We start from the raw sequence: 20,348 nt of genomic DNA, 5'->3' as shown, positions 1-20,348 counted from the left end.
GTCCTGTTTCTTTGCTGCTATCCAATGGTCATCCAGATTTTGGCAGCCTCAAAAGCTCATTCTGAATCCTACTGTTTTCCATAGTCAGAACACCAGAAAGTGTTTTAGGTTTTTATTCTATTGAAATAAAGAAGAGTAAAAACATTTTGGGTTTTATTTCTACCAAACTGCACTCTGTCCAGAACAGGTCAAAATAATTTCTGGGACGAAATGCTTTGTTTCATGTTTAAAACAAAACTCACTTTCCATTTTGTGGAAATCCCTGGAAACCATCGAAGAAAAAGCTCAATGTAACAGTGGATTTCACTGCCTTCTAAGCAACCTACCAATGGACGCGTTCTCCAAGTTATCAGATTACTTAATAGGGAAGGGAGATCAGGAAGGGGGGAGGGGGAAATAGAGGCAGACACTTTCCAAGCTGTATTTCCATCAGCTCAAGCAGTTTAGCCACACCAGTCTCATGCCTTACAAAGGAGCATGAACACCCGGCATGCACCTTTCCCCTAAATACCAACTTAAAATTGCATTTGAGTATATCATATATAAATTGAACGTTGACACATCAGAGCTTCCCCTTTAGAGGTCACGTGAACGGAAAAAGAGTGAGCCGTCCCGCCAAGGCCTAAAGCATACCACCAAGCCGAAGATGGTCAAACTTCGCAGTAGTGAGGGCAACAAAAAAGGGCTACCCTACAGCATTTTTGCTCTTTCAGAGCCAAATCTCCAACTACTAACGCCGTTTCTAAGACCTCCCCCCGCCGAAGCGTTAATGATTCTCTCTTTACGACAGCGGGACAAGACCGGAGAAAGGGCGAGAATAAAGAACATTTAAACGTACTCTCCCGTCATCGCAGCTGCTGGAGAGAGAGAGAGAGAGAGAGAGAGAGAGAGAGAGAGGGACGCAGCGGGGGAACAGACGGTCTCTACCCAAGGACGCAAGAAACCCCGCGTGCCAAGCGCACCTGCACGCGTCCGTAGGACTGGCACCAGCAAAAGGGGGCACCCTGGCCAAGGCGCGCTTCTGCAAGGCGAGGTGGGAGGAAGCGCTGAGAATGTCCACGCGGACACGCGCAGGGCTGCCCTGCGGTGACAGGCTGCAGCCTCTTCTTCCCCCCTCGCCTGCCCAAGCCGCGGCACAGCGGACGTGGCGCTTGCGAGAGCAGCCACCAAACCCACCCGCCGAGGAAGGGAAGGAGCGCAGCGGGGGGAGGGGAAAAGCCTTCACCTTGGCTCCCAAGAGGCGCGCGGCCGCCCTGCTACCGGCAGTCAACAAGGTCATGGCGAGCACCGATCAAACTGGCGTGGCGGCGAAGGGGAAACCAGAAGCCGCCCTCGGAAAGGGGACAGTCTGGGAGGCGGGCAGGAAAGCAGGCGGCGGAGACCGGGGGCAGGGGAGAAGACGAGCGGGCTGCGCCGGGCTGGGTCCTGGCAGCGTCAGGGCGGAGCAAGGCTGGGAGAAGGCCCGAGGCGGCATTAACAGAGTCGCTCTCTCTCGCCGAAAGAGCCGCGCCTCTTTTCCGGCGGCGGGGAAGCGCCGCGATTGGCTGCGGCGCGGTGACGGGCAGGGCTTGCTGCGCGCGGAGGGGCGGGAAGGGCGGGATCGAACGTTGAGCGAAGCGTCCGATCTAGGCGCCTTAGAAGGTCCCTCTGCGCGCTGCGCGCGCTCTCGCTCGTCTCAGCTTCAACGTGGGCTCAGCTCGCCTCGGCTTCCCGTTTCGCGAGGGTGGGAAGCAGCTTTGCCCCCATCGGGAATGGCTTTAATTTCCCTTGCCGGGATGTTCTGAAAGGTGCTTGTGAGGGTGTGTGACACACACACACACGTGTGTACATGCACGTAGATGGATTTCCTTTTAGATTTCAATAGACCGTCAAAAAGCAGAGAAGCCTAGCTGGCTCACAGAGAATGGACAAATAAAGCAGCAGGATTCCATTCGCACAGGGAGAAAGGTCACAGTGACTCCAGTGGTTGTGATGCTGTTGACACTGTCACGCTTTAACAAAACCACCAGCGTTGTTACTTCTACACGTTGCCAAAGAAACCAGGAAGAAAACTTGCTGTTATATGTAAACATCTCTAGTACAAATTCTATTTCAAAGGAGCACCACTGAATTCCTTAAGATTTAGAGCATGTAGTATCTTGGAATAAGGGCATAACAATTTGTGCAATAAATAACATGTTTTGGATTGCAACTCCACAATCTCTTGCCATTGACTCTACTGGTTACAGCTGATGGAAGGTGAAATGGAAACATCTGAAAAGCATTAGTTTATAACACTAAAATGAAAGACTGAGAAGTCTAGTTAGAAGAAAAGTAGTTGGAAGATATTTCAGTTGAATGGTAAAACATGCAAATACTGTTCTGGTATAGTGGAATAGCAAAATGTCACATCCATTTGTCATCTTAATGCTACAAATTATGACTGTATCATAGGCTGTACACTTTGTAGTAGCTAGTTTTTTAACAAACCATGACTGGATAGGTTCTTACATGTTGTTCAGTCGTTAAGTCGTGTCCGACTTGTGACCCCATGAACCATATTGCGCCAGGCCTTCCTGTCCTTCACTGCCTCCCTGAGTTTGCTCAGTTTCATGCTCATTGCTTCAGTGATGCTATCTAACCATCTCATCCTCTGCCGTCCTCTTCTCCTTTTGCCTTCAATCTTTCCCAGCATCAGGGTCTTTTCCAAAGAGTCCTCTCTTCGCATTAGGTGACCAAAGTATCTGAGCTTGAGCTTCATTATCAATCCTTCCAATGAGCAGTCAGGGTTGATTTCCTTTAAGATTGACTGGTTTGACCCCCTAGCAGTCCAGGGGACTCTTAAGAGTCTTCTCCAGCACCACAGTTCAAAGGCATCAATTCTTCGGCGCTCAGCCTTCTTTATGGTCCAGCTCTCACAGCCATACATTACTACTGGAAAAACCATAGCTTTGACTATGCGGATCTTTGTCGGCAAGGTGATGTCTCTGCTTTTTAATATGCTATCTAGGTTTGCGATAACTTTCCTCCCAAGGAGCGTCTTTTAATTTCATGGCTGCAGTCTCCGTCTGCGGTGATCTTGGAGCCCAGATAAATGAAGTCTGTTACTGCTTCCATTTCTACCCCTTCTATTTGCCAGGAATTGATGGGTCCAGATGCCATGATCTTAGTTTTTTTAATGTTGAGTTTCAAGCCAGCTTTCGCACTCTCCTCTTTCACCCTCATCAAGAGGCTCTTTAATTCTTCTTCACTTTCTGCCATTAGGGTGGTATCATCAGCATATCTGAGGTTGTTGATGTTTCTCCCTGCAATCTTAATTCTGGCTTGTGATTCTTCCAGTCTGGCATTTCTCATGATGTACTCTGCATATAGGTTAAATAAGCAGGGTGACAGTATACAGCCTTGTCGTACTCCTTTCCCTATTTTCTTGGTTCTTACATGCCTATTTTCTTCTCGTTCTTACATGCCAAAAGCTATAAAACATGGGTTATAACAACGACTAGATAAACATGCTAAGCGAAAACCGTATTTGTTTAGCTCAGGGATAGAAAGTCTGCAGTCCCTAGAGCATCATCAAATCATATTGCTAAAATTCTGCAGCAATACAATTCTGCAGTGGCCATCTTTCCACTGTGATTAAAACAAAAATAAAAATGGATATTCTGTGACCTTGGTCCTATGCTCAAGCACATCTACCTGATGTCATTACCCAACACACACCCTGTGCTCCTCAAAGGTTAATATAGCTTTTTAACAATTTGCCAACTACTGGCTTTGTACAACTGTGAATCTAACCAATAAATGCCACATTGATGCATAGCTTAGTGCAATGTATAAATCAGGATTTTTTAAATGATATACCTACTTCAAAAAGCAAATGGAAAGCAACTGCAAGGTGTAGGAGCCATAGTGAGGAGCCATGTGCTACAGGACCCTGTTTTGCCTCCCTGAGCAAACACACTCAAATGTACTGTCCTTTTCCAGTGTTAAGTAAAGTTAAATCATTAGTCCCATCCAGTCAGCAACAGAAGACATCATCTTGTCCTTTGTCTCAAGCAACAGAACAGGAAAAGTCCAACTCTTTCATTGAAGCATTTACAAAGGCCATGCCTTCAGCTTTTGACAAAGGCCTCCATCAGAAGTGTGCCTCTTTCTGGTGCAGTAGTAGAACATCACTCAGCACTGCGCTAGTATTGACATAATGCAGATCCGAAGAGTGTGGGAAGAGTGATAACGCAAGAGATATTGCAGGACAAAGGCCTTTCCTTAGCCAGTAGGTTGGTCTATGCCTCTTGCTCCATTTGGCCAAGTGCCTTACCGATTGCATACCCTCCTGAAATCTGCTAAGTTCCAAATACACATTCTGCCTTTAGCCTGTATTCTCACGCAGCAGGTAAGTGACAGAGTGCAGTCTTCAAGCTGAACCAAAATGTCATTCTAGCATTCCCTTCTGAAACCACAATGGAGTCTTTTGTCCATCTATAATTCAAGACAGCAGTATAGACATCCCTTTTCTATATAAAGAATCCTCATTTATGTAAATGTATATGGGGTGCAAGAGGGACAACAGAATCTTAGCAAGGCAAGTAACCATTTTTGAATGTCACTGTTTAACAAGTTTTTTTTTTTCATGCAGATGCAATGCACACAAATGTGACCTTGAGAGTGATGGTTGTTCCTTACAGAAGCATAAACTCACTGTTTCCAATATCATGTGGTCTTCATTGTTTTCCTGTTGTCACAAATGAACAGAGCTACAGTGCTGTTTTGGAAAGGTCCATAGAACTATAGAAGTAGAGATAACTCAGAGGTAATTTCTGTTTCAGGAGACTAAATTACCTTTGAAAAATGTTTGGAAATTTCTATTAATTTAGAATGCAGCAATTAATACTATAGTCCAGTAATACGCATTTTGCTCTTAGTGTCCCAATGTTGTTTCACCTACACTGATTGCCAATCTGCTTCTGAGCCCAATACAATGCGCTGGTCTTAACTTTTAACATACCCTGCTTTTCTTGCCTTTTGTAAATAATTTAAAGTGTGAACTGCCTGATCATTTTCTGCCTTAATGAAAAAATGTTTAAATAAAGACAGAAAATGCAACCACTTGCTTTTGAGAAGTTTCACTGCTTCCCTAAAAATGGGAATTGGAAGTGATATGGAAGACACTGATCTGGTTCACATTGCATTAAATCATGGTTTAACAATTGTTTATTGTAGCTGGCCATGTTTGCACAACATTAAGTCAAAGCCAAACCAATCACTTTATAGCTAAGCACTATATGTGGACTCTGCCAAAATAAATTTACAGCAATGTACTCAATGAATTAAAAAAAAATCTGCAAACAATTGCTATTTAGTTCCTGTAAAAGAGGGTAATGTATATTATGATATCTGTGGTTATGGTGCTAACTACTATTGCTTCTGGATGAAGAAGGCATTTCAGAGTCCTGTGAGCAAAACATTGCAGAATCTGCTGAATTAATCATTTTCAGCATGTTTCAAGGAAAAGACAAATTCAGAAAGATCACCTATACTGCAGCAAATTGTTGAGAAGAGGGAAAGGGTGTTCTGACAAGGAATATTCCTACCTCCTAACTCTGCACCTCCAACTCCTAATCACTGTGGCTAGAGGCTTGTATTCATTAGACCAGTTAGGCCCAAAGAACCATCAAATTCAGTAAACTATCAGAAAATACAGTGGGCTACATTAAATAACAGCAAGGGGAAAACTCAATTTTAAGCAAAGTTGCTTAAAAATCACTGCAATTAATAATAACCAAATGGCATCATTTGTCTTAGGTAGTAATCTTTCCCACCATCCCAAAAGACAGGCCAGTAGTATTATTTCATATTACAAATAGATAGTTAAAGTTGAAGGAAATAATGGAAGCAAACCAAAGGCTGAGTTCATTTGCAATATGATTTGTTTGGTTTTGTGAATTCAGCATGCTTCTGGACATTGTCTGAATAAATTTGGGAGGCTACGTGCTTGATGATGCAAATGACTGAACTCCTGCTGGAAGCTGAAAGAATCTGAAATTGTTGTTATAGCAGTAAAGTCAATACACAGTTGTATTGTAACGCCCTGCTCTTTTCAGTTTAAAAAAACAACAACACTGGCCAATTAGAGTAGGACCCAATTCCACTTTATTTTCTTGACATCACTGGAATATATTTTAGCCACCCTTGAAAACATATGTTAAAAGAAACCATTATAAAACCCTTTGAAGGGTACAGTATTATCCCCATTCCCCAAGTGTCTGATGCTCCAAATCAGCAGATTCCTGAATCTCACATCTCACACTCTGGCTTTCCGGCAAGATAGCAGCCAATCTAAAAGCCAATAAAGATTGTTGTGCAGTAACCATTTCACATACAGACTATATAGATTGGCTTGCTATCTGACCTAAACGCTTTGTGCAGAATTTCTGTAATATGGCCAATTGTTCCTAGAGGCCACTATCTGAGGTCAGGCGGCTGTTCACACATCACAGCTGACCCATGTAACAACGAAATGGGTATGTTCTACAAACGCTCCACCTACAGCGTGGAGCAATCCCTGCACAGTAACAATGTTATGCGGCCTCTGTACGCCCATCATAACAATAGTTCACATTTGTGCTGAAGATGGGGGAGGCTCTATACAATAGTTCCCTCTTTGGCTTTATAATGAGGACATCTATATAAGTTCTGTTTATCTTCCCCATTCAGAGAAAGGCTATACAAATGACCACCCCGCTCCAGATCTTAATAAGATGGGTTCAAGAGCCACAGTGGAATTCACTAGATTCTTCTGCTCAAATTCTATTTTGGAACTAATTCTGGAAGTTGTATTGCTGGTTGCTTGAGTCAATCTACAATTCAATTTAGATACAGCCACAAAGCATTTTTTGTTTAAAAATTAGAACAGTAACAATGGCTATACATACATTTGGAAAGTGGACTTTGATCCTCCGATAGAAATCTCTTCTTTCCTTTTACAAAAGAAAAAAATCTAATTAGACTGTGCTTTAAAAAGGCAAATGATGGATCCGTCATCTTGTGTTTGCTTCACAAAATTCTATAAAGAAGCTTGTCTTGGGACTTTTTGCTCTCCTCTGATCCACAGTCTTCAGTTTCCAGGATGTTCTGCATTTTCCCCCAAATTGAAAGACAACTGCTGGGACAATAATTACAGGCGCTTGGAAAAAGGAAGTAGTCTACAAAGAATTAGACAAAGTCTTCTACCAGGTCAGTCAGCCATTACACTTCACAGTTCATCATGCTGGAGATGTAAGGCGTGGTCACAAAGATCTATAAAAGAAGCATCAGTTCCCATTACTACAAGAACTTCCAGCTAGCCGACATGACTAGTCCACACTTACCCAATATAATATTAGTAACAATTCCCAAGAGAAAATTTAATGACAGTAATCATACCTCCTCTATACAATCAGCAGTTTTTGACTTTGAATTACTTCCTAAGCCTGGGCTCACACTATCTCCTAAATCAGTTTCTCAACCTTGACAACTTTAAAATGTGTGGATTTCAATTCCCAGAATTCCATCATGTTTATGCCTGCCTGCCTTCCTTTCTCCCTCCCCAGGCTCTGCTAATACTACATCAACTCATTTTAAAACTTACCTCCAAACCCTAATAACAACTCAGATTATTCTCTTAGGACAAGAAGAAAACTCACAAAAAAGCTCTAACATTCTCATTCTAATTAATCATGTGTTCCCTAAGCCCATGCCTGCACAACTTATGACCCGGGAATCTTGATGTTGCCTGCACGCCTACCAGCCATGTTTTATTTCCTGAAACCTGGTCTAGCTTAAGAGGCCGACTTACAATTTTGTCAATCTCCATTTTTTCATTCATATAAAAAGCTGGATCCTTGATGACTCAAACATTGCCAGAGGATCAAGCAGAGTTTACTGTACTTATTATCTTCCTAATCAGTATGAACATCATGATCTAGCCATGCCACGTAATTCCAAGAATTCTGGCAAACTGATTGTATGGACAGATCATCAGGTGAATATGCAATTGATTTCACTCCACGTCAATTATTAAGGCCACTCCTTCAAGCCAACAGTAGCTGTCACCCTCATCTTGCTGCACTTAATAGTATTATATGGCTCTAAAGAATGTAACTTTCCATAGACTTCCTTGTCAGGTTTTAGCACAGAAATAAGGGTTTGTATGTTAATTTCTTAGCTGGCTGTTACAAAAGACTTATGAAATTGAAATCACAGCCAACAGGAAGTACTACACAGTGTTCTAACGGTCAGAAAATGGCTGCTGCTCTTTGGCTGTAGCACCGTGGCAAGTTTCCACTCCTCAAACACAAGAGGGCAAAGGACAGGTGGAAACAAGCACAGCCAGATATGCAATCCAAAAATAAGTCAATGCTATAGGAAAAGTCAGTTTCCTAAATGGCGTCTTGGCAACTGGATGCTTGTCACCTCTCCCCTAGCCAGGGAAAATACACAGAGAGAACGAAGAGAAAATAATCTCTTCTACTGTTTTAAGCAGCATATAGTTATAAAAGACTGTAAGCAGTTTTCAATATCCTCCCAATCCAGAGAATGATCATTGGAGTTTCTAGGACACTGGGTAAACCTCTACTTTGTAAAATCTGTAATGGAGGGTCAAAGGGGGGGTGGGGAGGGAATCTGGTGTTCTTCTGATATTGCTGAACTACAACTTCCAGCATTCTTCTCCATAGTTATGCTGACTGGAATTGCTGGAAAGGCTCCCCAACCCTTACTGTAGATAATTCATAATTTTTTTTTCTTAGCCCTATTCCAGAGGCAGCAATTCTATAGCCAACATGCAATCTTTCATGGGAAGACTCCAGACTTCCCATGAAATATTATAGCTTGATGTGTCAGGCTAGAATTTGGAATCACCAAATTAAAAGTATAAATTGTAATCTGAAATAGGTTTCCTGATTGTGATTTCAGCCAATATTTGAATTGGAAAACCAGAATTAATTAAACCATAATTGCTTCACCTCCAGATTTTGTGTGATGAAACTGAGAACTCCAAAGAGAAAAACAGAGAAAGATTTTAAAGGTATATTCCTTTCTTGTCTTGTTTTTTTAACAGTAATTTTATTAAAGATTAAAATTACAACAGTAAAAACTAATACAAACTGAAAAAAATTAAAAGAATAAGAAAAAGTAGAAGGTACAGAAAAGAAAACAAAAAAAGGAAAAAAATAGAAAGAGAATTAGAAAAGAAAAAATAAGAATATAGTGAAGAAGAAAAAAAAGTGACTTCCCACCTTCATCACAAATATAAACAATTTTAGTAACTTATCACCTTCTCTTAAAATACAACAAATGATCTCTTCTTCCCATATCCCATTTCTTATCTATAAACAAATCCATAAAGCCTCATCATTTCAGTCCTGATGTCAGCAAAAGTCCGTTAAGGGTTACCAGAGATAGCAACATATCTATTTTAACCTTAATCAAATAAACCAACTTTATATTCCTTCCTTTTACTTCTAACAATCTTGATTTTTAGTCCTTCCAAATAGAACTTGATTTCTTTTCATTTTTTCTTTGTCCCTTCTCACAAAATTCTTCAAAACTTTAACAAACCTCTTTTGTAAATCCAATACAGGATAATTATCCAGGTCACTCTCTTGGTTAGTTGTTTGTACATCTCTTTTAATTATTAAGACATTAGTTGGTTTCTTTTGTATGTCCAGTATAACATCTTTTACCATGTCATTCTTGTAGCCTGTCATTTTTAAATCCACTGCAAGTCAGTCTCAATCTTATCAGGTAGAACTTGTTCCTCTTCCATAACATCCTTTAGACACAGTCTGTCTATAGGATGGGGAAGAAACTGCGGACTGAATACAGCTCCATGAAGAGCAGAGCTGACGACTGCGGCAGAATGAAGAGCCAGCGAATATACTGGCTCTTCAACAACAGGCAGCAAATAGACCACCTCTCTGGACAAGGAGAGGAATTGAGATCACCCACAAGTGCTCTAGAGAACTGTTTCTCACAAGGAGACTGCAAGATAGCAGTCTGTGATGGGTTTAGAGCTCTGGGACATGAGGGAATAACCAACTTGCTCAAATCGTGGTTGGTGCCTTTGAAAGGACACTAAATTTGCATTTTTTTTTCTTATCACTTTCGGAAATTGCTTGTTAACTGCTTCTCAGCTATTAGGAACCTTTGGACCTACAAGTTTTACAGCACCGAGTGAGTTTCCTTCAATCCTTAGCGAAAGAAGTCTGAACTACAAGTTTAAGAATTTAAAAATATTTTGGGGGGGAACAGCAAAAAGGTAATTAAAACTTTGATTTTAGAAAGTTACAAATGGACTAAGGGTCCAGATAAATTTGAAATAACATTTTGGAATTAATCATAAAGAATCTTTCCCACTGGAAAATGCTTTTGTTTTGAATTAAAAAAAACATAATAAGACTTAAACACTGGACACTAGAGGGAACTAAAGATTACAATTAAAGAAGATCATTGAAACTCAATTTCCAATTACAGAATGAAGCAAAATATTTTAACATTGGATGTACTGAAGGATATTTTTGAACAATGGACTCAGAAGTTAATTTTAATAGTGTCTTTTCTTGCCTTAACATATTCATTTGTATTGTACTGCATTGCTATTGCTTCTCCAAGGATCTCAAGATGGTATGGATGAATTCTTTCTCCTCAGCTCAAGGAATTCTTTATGTTTTACACAAGAGGTAAGTCTGACTGAAAAGAGGATCACCAGCCCAAAGTTACAAGAGATATTCACAGGCAGAAAAGGATTTGAACTGTTATCTCAGCCCTACATTGGTCATTGATCTGGTCATTAGTCTGTTGCAAGCTAGAATTATGATTTGCATTTGAAATGATTACATTTGATGTGATGTCTGAAATGAAGCAGGAACCTTGTTTTCTACTGAGGGATGTCTTCCACCAGGAGGGCCACATCTGGGTTAAAAGCCAGATTCCAAAGTAAGCAGAGCCAAAACTTTTCTTTTCCTTCGGCCTTCATCATCTCCCCTCTATCCCTCTCTGGTAAAGAAGGATTTTTTTCTCTTACCAACTGTCTGAGCTACTTGTCTGCAGGTGGCTTTTGAAAGGCGGGGGGATGCCATGAATAAAAAAAATGACCAACTTACAGTTACTGTTAAAAGAGGAAGAGAAAATGCAGAGCAATTTTGACTGAAGTAAAATATTGTTTTGGTAGTGGATGAAGACGGACAAGCAAAAAGCCTCCAGCAGAGTGAAGAGCATTAAGAATAAAAGCAATGAAATGATTTGGGATGAAACTGAAGAGAAGAAATACTGGAAGGAATATTTTAGAAATTCGTATGGAAACAATCGTGATATGTCAAAGAGTAAAACTGAAAGAAAAAGGAAGCATGAGCGAATGCAACAATTACAGGGGATGAATTTGTTATGACAGCCTGGGAGGGTAGTTGGCAGAATTCTGATTAAGTGATACAAGGGTTGACAATCAGCAAGATTTGAGAAGTGCAGAACAGCTTCATGCTATGTAAGGGATGTGCAAACTAGATTTTTTTCCTTTTCAGCAGGTCACTGAGAAAGATGCAAGAACATTTATTATACGTTTGTTGATTTAGAGAAAGCACAATAATGTGAACAAGCTTGAATTATGCAATGTTTTGTTGGTTACCGAATACAAAAATAAGGGCGCGGTACTAAAGAAGTACACTGAGATGGTTTGGTCGTACAGAGAAAATGAATGAGGATTCAATCACAAAAAAAATTATGAAGGAAGAGTGAATTAGTTGAGAGGAAGGGAAAGACAGGAAACTCATGATTGGATGGAGTTGAAGAGATCCTGAAAAAGACAGAAGTGAGAAGTTTAAAGAACAAAAGACAACATATGAAACCATGTATGTATGTGGTTATAGTAAAAGTAGTGGTGTTTTTATTTTGTATGCACTTAAATCTAAGAGCAGTACAAAGAGACAATAATAAAAAATTCATAACTCCTCTGAAAAAGAGAGAAATACTCTTCTAGCATCTACCATCCAAAATATTTTCCAAGTATTTTTATAATATTTTAAAGTTAAAAGTCAGCTGACCAATAAACCCTTTATTTGACATATATTCCACCTTTCATTCAGAAGCTACAGACAGCGTACAAAGGGTTCCCTCCTTCTATTTTCCCTACAATCACCACCCTATGAGGTAGGATGAGCTGAGAAAATGACTGCCCAAAGTCACGCAGGGAGCTTCCAAGCTGAGGGTGGACTGTACCCTTTTTAAACTGGTCGGTATGCTTTTAATTTAATTTGCAATCAGCAAACGACTGCAGACCAATTCCTGCCTTTCGTGCCACAATGATGGTCAAGTAAAGCTATGACAGACCACATCTTTTTAATCTCGACCGTGCTACTGATTCTGTGCTTACCTGTTCGTTTGCTGCATAGCCGGTCCTTGACATTTTCTGCTTCGTGGGAAAAGAATTCTATGAGCTCATCTTCGTACTCTTCAGCTATCTTCTCACACTGTGAGGAGAACCAAGGAATTCAGCTAAGCAGCTTTTTCACACCTCTGCTTCTTATTCCCCCAGGTCTACTGGCCAAACCAATTCTAAAGCCCAGTAAGGCTAGACCAACCAAACCCAAAGCAGTTGTCACAACTCTCTCCTTCTGCCAAACTGCACTAGAGAGAAAACACAGTCCATTGGAAGGAAGGAGAGGTGGTCAATTGGCATAATATAGCTTGTTCTTTTCAGAAGCCACGGACAGGTTATTCTGAGGACCCCTTCTTTCTGGATGCAATTCCATTCATTATATGTGGAAGTCAAATATGTATGCCTTCACATCTCTCCAAATTTCCCTCCACAAACAAAACAATCACAGGAACACATGAGTAAAAGGACTGTGCATGCTTTGAAAATGATTTGGAAAAGGCGCTTCAGCACACAAGAGCATGAGTACAGCACTTCCTTAAAGCACCTGTGCCTTTTTTCAGGTTCCACACAGGAGTTGCATTAAGGACATGGCCACCTTAATGTGAGTTGGCTCATTAAAGCAGCTATATAAGTTTCAATCTTGCAACTGGAGCCCCAAAAAGACATGGCTGTGTTAAAGAGGTGCTATGCTCTTACATTTTCTGAAGCAACTTTTTTGAAGCAGTCAGAGCTCCTCTTTTGCTGGCCCTACACTTGAGAAACAGCAATCTGAGAAAAAGAAGACAATCATGTAGCTCTCGACTTAAGCAAAGAAAACATTCCCAAAGCTTTAGAAGCAGAAGGGAAGGGAGATGGCACTCTCATTTTCTAAAGCTCCCCCTTACATTTACTGTATTTTCATAGGGCAACCTTGCACGTGGACTCCAGAGTACCACAGAGTTCAGCAATGTCTTAGAAATAAATGTTGTCTTCTTTTATCCTTTCTGGATGTCTCTTCTAGTTATGCTTGTGATGCATAGTCTTTGGTGTAGGAATATCAGTTTTGCTTCCTCAATGTATCTTGTCGTCAGGCCTAGCCCAAGGAACTCCAAGAGACCATGTAAATTCAGTCCACCAATGTTTATTAGCTACAACCTCTAGCAAGAATCTTCCCAGACTAAAACCCCAGCTCCCAAAGTCCTCCAGCCACAACTGTGTGAATTCCTCAGGGAGGTGTCAGTCTCATCCTCTTGTATCTCCCACGCTCCTCAGGAGATGTAAGAAAATGTTTTTCTCCCTGAGCCTGGCCTTCATAATTCCATTCCATCACACTTGTACAGCATATAACCAAAATTTAGCTGTAACTATAAAATTATAACTAGCATGTCAGCCATTTGTTACCATAACCCATCACTACTAAGCTGTCATAAGAGGAAAACTAGTAGTCTATGGTGCCCCAAAATTAGAAGAAGCCTGATAGCATCTTTTCCAACTAACACATTTTATTAAAAGGCATAAGCTTTAATGAGCTGCGCTCACTTCATCAGATGCATAAACAGCTAGACTGATGTAAAATTTAAACTGGGGTGAGGTAGGGAATGGTTATACAGGTGTGGATTACATGTAAGACAGATTACAAGTACCTTATCAATGAAGAATTGCAGTGTGTTAAAAACCCACTGTGTCTCTTGAGACCTTCTGAGATTGCTTGAAACCTTTTGATGTATGCGAGTTCAACCATTTCTCACTAAGTTGTGAAGCTTGTCTCTCAATAGCAGCTGCTGGTGAAGTTAAGGAGAACATCTACTAGATTGAGCTGAATAACTACTACAAGGGAATGTACTTATAAGCTTCTCGTAGGTAACTGGTTGTCCACTCTTAGAACAGAATAATGAACTAAAAATGCCTCTGTTCTGATCTAGTGTGGCTCTTGCATTCTACAGAAAAGCCATATATCACAATTAGGAGCATCTAAAAGAAAGGTCATCTTTTTCCTAACCCAGCTACGCCTTCTGGATCACTTACTGCAAACTTCAGTCTTGATGTCACATCACCATCAAATTTGGTTTCAGAAAGATCCATCTTGGTCCCATCAAAGGAGATCACTCTCACATAGTTCTTCCTGTGGGTGGAAGGATCCACCTTCTCACCATAGTTATTCATGTTCTCACAGATGTGCTCCAACAGTTCCGTCAGGTGAGCCTCAGATCTGGCATAGGGCACCTAACAGCAAACGATTAAAAAGATTTTATTTGTTAAAATAAAAAGATGACAGAAGCCCTCCCTAACTATCAAAGACAACTGCAAATCCCTTTTTGTTCTGGCATAGGAGGTACAGTATATGATGTAGAAAACTCTCACAAATGCCACAGAAGAATGATTAATCATCATGTACTTCACAAATAAAATTATTTCTGAACTTTCATACCTTCAAATATCAAACAGACTGACAAAGAAAACTGTAATGCCAACAGCCAAGTTTGGGACCCTGCTATGGTTCCAGAGGAGCACCTATCCATCAGAAATTTAAAATCTTCAATTTTTTCCCCCCTCACACGAGCTTTTTAACCATTTCCCAGTTCTCCCATCTCAGCAATTGTAATGGAAGCTTTCAAAGATTTGACTAATCTGTGTCAAGTACAGAATACATTACCTCTACTATGGACTGGCTTCCATCAGGGTTAATGCGGAAGGAACCTATCTGGATAGTTTTTTTCGGATCTACTTGAGATATTTCCCATTCCAGTTCATCCACCAGAGCCCGGCATGCTAAAAGCAAACATCACTTAGGAATCAGTACTAACAAGAGGATTATTTATCAAGAACAATACAGTCAGATATAGAATGGTTAAGGGACAATTTTGATAAGTATTGTCCACACCAAACATTTGTGTATATAATACAAGGATTCACAACATATTTCCATTTTTTGTGGTGATGGACTGAGTCACCAGGTCATTAACAAGCCTATAATCACAGCTGAAAATCTCAGCAAAAGAACAAAAGAGAGTAAATTTGTGTTAGCGAGCTCAGATTAACTAAATTTCAGAGCAGGCTTCCCTTCTCATTAGTTGTCACTCAAGTGGCCATCTGTACCATTTTAACCTTTCTTCTTCTTCTTCCTAGCTAGCCATCACTCAGGCATTAACTCCATGATTTCTCTCTGATGACATTCTTCAACATTTGGCAGCTAAACAAATGCATTATTTAAAACAGAGCATGCTGCAGATGGAACCATGCCAAGGGACTGTGTCTCTGTCTAGTAACAATTTATTTAGTAGGATCTAAGTAGAGAATTTACAGTCTATGTCAGACAAGGAGATATAAACAGCAAGGAGGTTGGATTGCCAAATTCTCCTTTGCCTTCAGTACCAATTGCAGCATTACTATTATTGTTATATTTTTATCAACATACATATATTTTGGTCAACTCAAGGTCATACCTTATACTCCTGCCTCCTATTTTCTCCACAACAACACTGTGAGGTGGGTTGGGCTGAGAGAGAGTGACTAGCCCAAAATCCCCCAGCTGGCTTTCATGTCTAAGGGAGGCTTAGAATGCCCTGTCTCCTGGTTTCTAGGCCAGCAGCTTAACCACTGCAGTGGATGAAACAAGTTCCTTTTCCTACTCTTCTTTTCCATCACTCATAACCAAGCAGGATTACAATAGGTACTGCTTCAAATCAGGAGCTAGCAATCCAAGACAAAAGGAACAGCAGGAAAAGGATGGTGTTAATATGATCCTTTCCTGAAGGTGTTTTCTAGGATAGGTCCAATAATCTCTCAAGTTCAAAAAAAATACTTCTGTGTGTAAGTAGAACTAACCAACCTGTAGCTCTCCAAATATTGCAGAACATCAGTTCCCAGCCCCGGCCTGCCCATTAAGAGGAAAATATGTTTGGAATAGCATAAAGCATCCAGCGTGCAGCCAACTACCACCAATTATATGCAGTTCTGTTGTTAATTCCCACCACTGGCACTGCCTTGGGTTGGGTCCTCAAATAGTTATTTGGAAGCCAGTTCTTAGCAGCCTTTTCACATGGGCCATGCAGCATTTGAATTAATGCCAATTGTTTAGTCCGCAATGAAAAAAAGTGAAGTCCTTCTGCAATTAGATGGGAGAGACCATTATCTGAGGTACGCAGAAGGCTTTGGTGAAGAAGAATTTATCTAAGTGAAGGAAAGCAAGGCTTGAAGGGTAAGTTCTACTAGCCCTAACAAGTAAATGTGAACTTGGCTTTTTAATCCTTTCCTTTCAGTAAGTGGCAACAATGGTTGTAGTTTAATATGCATGTTAATTATTTGGTCATAAGATATGGGCAAAAGACTTTTAATAATGCATTTGCTTAGCTATCTCAGCTGCTGGTCCGTGTGCAAATAGCTGAAGTGCATATTTGTATAAGCAGAGGTGTAGATTTTGCTGCAAAAAAACTGACATGCATATCAAATGAAGTTTTTTAGGATGAGAACTCCAGGGACCAGATGAGAAACTGCTGAGAGCTAGACTAAAACCCTGTGCCATCCTTCTCTACCTTCTATTGTAAGGTCTTGATTCAACCTAGATTCTAGATTCAAAACACATACACACACAGAAATGACTTATCTCTTTACTCAAACATATAATTCAACTGAGCAGCTCTGGTATTCCTTATTAGCCAACGTGGAAACATTTTCCTGAAGGTGCACATTTTAAAAGCCACTATGAAATTTTTCTGTTTTAAAATGTTTAAGCACTCTACCTAACTATTGTTAATTAGATTAATTTTAAAAATAGTTTACCTCCACAGCGGAGATCTTGGCTCTTCTGGGTGCAAACGCTACTCAATAGCAATAAGAGGCAGACCGTGCTTGAAATCCAGCCACTCATCTTTCCAGGTGTGGGCAAGGACCACAACCTGCATATAAAGTCAGATGTTAAGTGCAAGACTGCATGAATGCTCTTTTGAGGTGGACCCTCAAACCCAAAAGCAAGCTTCTGCAGGGCCTCAGAATTCTGTCACCTCACAAAGCACGAGTATGTGCATGAGCTAAAACACCAGCAGACCAGTGCCCCTACTCAGTCAGACTGTAGTACCATTTACTATATGAAGCTGTATTTTGAAAGGTGGCATTTAGTCGCTGAGTTCAAGTTTAGAATACAAAGCACCTTTTGTGCAACTGCCAAAAGGCAGCAATTAGCATTGCAGGTTCCCAGATGCCTGCCTGTTCTTAACTACAGTAGTCAGAACTGTAAAATGTTTGCTAGCTTGCTGTGCTTTCTGTAGACAATCAAACTCACAGTAATCCCTCTCTGATATATGCCTAACACATAAAAGAAAAATGAAGGACAAAACATGGAAAATATAGTAAACTGTTAAGCTGTTTCTAAATAGAATAGGCAACAGAGCTCACTGAGGGCAATTAAAAACTAAGAGGATGATCCAGAATACACCTCAACTACTAAACATTACTGGATTTTCAAATTAAATCTGCAATCCTTTATTTTTTCCTGATTTATTCATTGATTTCTATAGTTTTCCAATTTTTCAGTTCCCATGATCCCCTCTGTAGGCCCCTAACCACCAAACCTGAACCTCACTATATTGAAACACCCCTAAGTTCCAACAGAGAACAACACCAGTTCAGATGCACATGTGAGGGACTACATTTTTACAATGTGGAGGAAAGAAGCATACCACAAAGACAGCAAGATTTCTTAGGAACATTTTATTTCCATACACAGAAATTCTTTTTTATTTTTTTTTAAATTGGGGATGCTGAAATGTGCATTCTGAAATTTTACTGGTGAGTCCTAAACCTAAAAGCTGTTACTTGAAATTTTAGGCTTGTACTATTAATTTAGCCTGATAGAAATGTCTGGTTATGCATTCAGTTAAAGGCAGAGTTGAATCATACATGTAGCTTGATGCTTGTACTCAAGGGCAAATTAAATTCTCACCACCAAGCTTGGCAATCCTAGTATATATTTTCATCTAGTAACTCGAGGAAAGATATTAAACAGGGATTGCATGCAACTAGAGAAAGTATGATATTAAGGGAACCGATTATACCTACAAAAACATCGATTATTTGCCACTTTTGTTCCGTTTTTTTAACAGCAATTCTATCTTTAATTTCCCCCCAACACTCTAAAAATATTACTCCTACTCTTGTATTCTAGGAGGGATACGCAGTATCAGTGTTTTTCCCAGAGGTTTGGAAACAACTCCTATTAGCCTCAACCAGCATGCCCAAGAGTTAGGATGAAATTTGCAATTTATCATCTCTCCTGAAATTCAAGTTGAGAAAGCGGTCCTCATGTGTTTACAGCAGAGGCACCACTTATATACGTATATAAACCGTTCAGCTTTCCAACTATTTTACATATATTAAGATCTTTATAACAATAATCCTTAAAGCCACGCCATTATTTATTTGCAAATAGGGAGACAAGTTTCAGAGCCCGCCGCCGTGCCAAAGGCGTTCGGTGCACTGCGTGGCACAGCCGAATTCGGGACTTCCTAGCCCCTGCTCTTACTCGCTCCATTACGCCAACGTGTAAGTGCTACCCGCTACTGCTCCTCCCTAAATCGGGGGCCCCGTTTCCGAGCTCTCGGCTCCCGCTGCTTAGCTCTCACCGGCATCCCCCACAGCAGGACCCTCGCGCACCCGAATCCCCCATTCAGTGCCGGCTAGCGGCGCTTTCCCAGCCTTCTTCTTTCCCAGGGTGGCTAATGTCCGCCTGTTTTTCTGTCCGAACTAATTTCATTTCCTCGGTCGCGCTCGGAAACTGCCACCTCCCAACCCCTGCTCCACTCTTCTTTCAACACCCACTTGTAAGACTCCGGGAACGGCCTCTTTTAAGAGCAGGCGCATCCAAGCCGACTCATTCTCGCAAAAAGACCCTTCGAGGCCCCCCGGCCCACGTGGCGAACAGAGCGGCAAGGTGGCGGTGGTGGGCGGGGTTAGGCTGGAAAAGGGCTGTAGGTTGAAGGACAGCGGGGCGTGCCCAGACCTCCCCAAGGCATGGACCTAGAGAAGCCCCGCCTCCTTAACTGCTAACTTCGCTCTCTCGTAGAAACAAGGATGACTTGGGGACTATATATCCGCTGGTCTATGGTTGCAAGAGTGAGACTACAACGTGTCTGCCGGCAGTTGGAGAAAGTTGGTGTGACTTATTATCTGAGCCGCTATCTACAGTCATCATCATCTGCATGGCTATAGTAACAAATCAAATCATGTACAGTATTTACGGTCCCAGGCCAATAAAACCCGTGTGCAAAATTTGAAATACAACCCCCCCAAACTTGAACCAATAATTAGAAAAATGTAGGGAGTGTTAACGGCCTGTTGCTTCTTTGCTTCTGTACCTCAAGCTTTTGCTGACCTAGTGACTGTGTGGCTAAGGGTCAGTCTAGATGCTAAAGTTATAAGGTGCTAAGCATATAAAAGTTATGCTGATTGTAAAGGGACATTTTAACAGTTTGCAGAGTTGCAAAAAGAAATGGGAAGATGTGGTTAAGCTAAAGGCCAAATGTCTTGCTTGCTCGTATCAGAGGTCCTGAAAAGGGGAAACATCTGCAGTTTTCCTCTTTCCTCCTCCCAGCTCCTAGACACATTTCCTGAGCATGCATGAACTTTTGCACCTGGTCTTGCTTCTAACCACACTATGCAACCACATCCTCTGCACGATTTGGGCAAGCAGTGCTTTATATGAGGAACCCTTGGAGCAAGTGAGGACTAGAAACTTAACTATTGGTTTATGCTGCTTAAGCTAATGTTTTGACAACCTTGGAAGGCGGGTACACTTGTGTGTGTGACCCTCCTCCTAGATGCTTCCTGATAACAAAGGTATAAAAGCTGTTGTAAACTGTTCTGGGTGTAGCTGTTCTCTGTCTTTTCTCTGCCAGCCGGACAGAGACCAGTCCGCCCTGCTTTTCTTCTGGCCAGAAATAAAACTCTGTTTGCTTTGGAAAAACCTCTGTCTGGAGTCTCATTGGAA

At 41.1% G+C, this 20,348-nt stretch overlaps 2 protein-coding genes and 1 long non-coding RNA gene across 7 annotated transcripts in view; 1 reads left to right on the top strand and 2 right to left on the bottom strand.

Moving 5' to 3' along the window:
* Positions 1-1,504, bottom strand: part of CS (citrate synthase) — a 35,883-nt gene extending 34,379 nt beyond the window's left edge. Inside the window, exon 1 of the mRNA XM_007425784.3 lies at positions 1,226-1,504. Coding sequence (XP_007425846.1) covers positions 1,226-1,279 — 54 coding nt within the window. The 5' untranslated portion in view covers positions 1,280-1,504. The remainder of the gene's footprint in view (positions 1-1,225) is intronic.
* Positions 1,505-5,186: 3,682 nt separating this feature from the next.
* On the bottom strand, positions 5,187-19,316 carry CNPY2 (canopy FGF signaling regulator 2). Of its 5 annotated transcripts, none has more exons than XM_015887674.3 (6): positions 19,181-19,316; positions 17,147-17,262; positions 15,021-15,136; positions 14,393-14,590; positions 12,383-12,479; positions 5,187-6,956 (listed from the first exon to the last, which is right to left on the bottom strand). In XM_015887674.3, exons 2-6 carry the CDS (start codon positions 17,232-17,234, stop codon positions 6,877-6,879), a joined length of 579 nt encoding a protein of 192 aa, XP_015743160.1. In that variant the 5' UTR covers positions 17,235-17,262; positions 19,181-19,316; the 3' UTR covers positions 5,187-6,876. The 5 variants fall into 5 exon arrangements, with proteins under 5 accessions (XP_015743160.1, XP_015743159.1, XP_025020925.1 ...); XM_015887673.3 differs by lacking the exon at positions 19,181-19,316 and adding an exon at positions 18,985-19,136; XM_025165157.2 differs by lacking the exon at positions 19,181-19,316 and adding an exon at positions 19,016-19,078.
* LOC148216300 (uncharacterized) lies at positions 17,804-20,282 on the top strand. The gene is made up of 3 exons (XR_015795701.1): positions 17,804-18,151; positions 18,792-18,904; positions 19,425-20,282. It is a non-coding gene; the product is annotated as an uncharacterized LOC148216300 (long non-coding RNA).
* Positions 20,283-20,348: the final 66 nt, after the last annotated feature.

The sequence above is a fragment of the Python bivittatus genome, unplaced genomic scaffold (genome assembly GCF_059951505.1).
Source record: "Python bivittatus isolate LINGU-HERP-01145 unplaced genomic scaffold, Pbiv_v1 ctg000220_np1212, whole genome shotgun sequence".
NCBI lineage: Eukaryota > Metazoa > Chordata > Lepidosauria > Squamata > Pythonidae > Python > Python bivittatus.
Note: the sequence above shows the minus strand (reverse complement) of the source record. Positions and strands in the feature narration are given on the sequence as shown.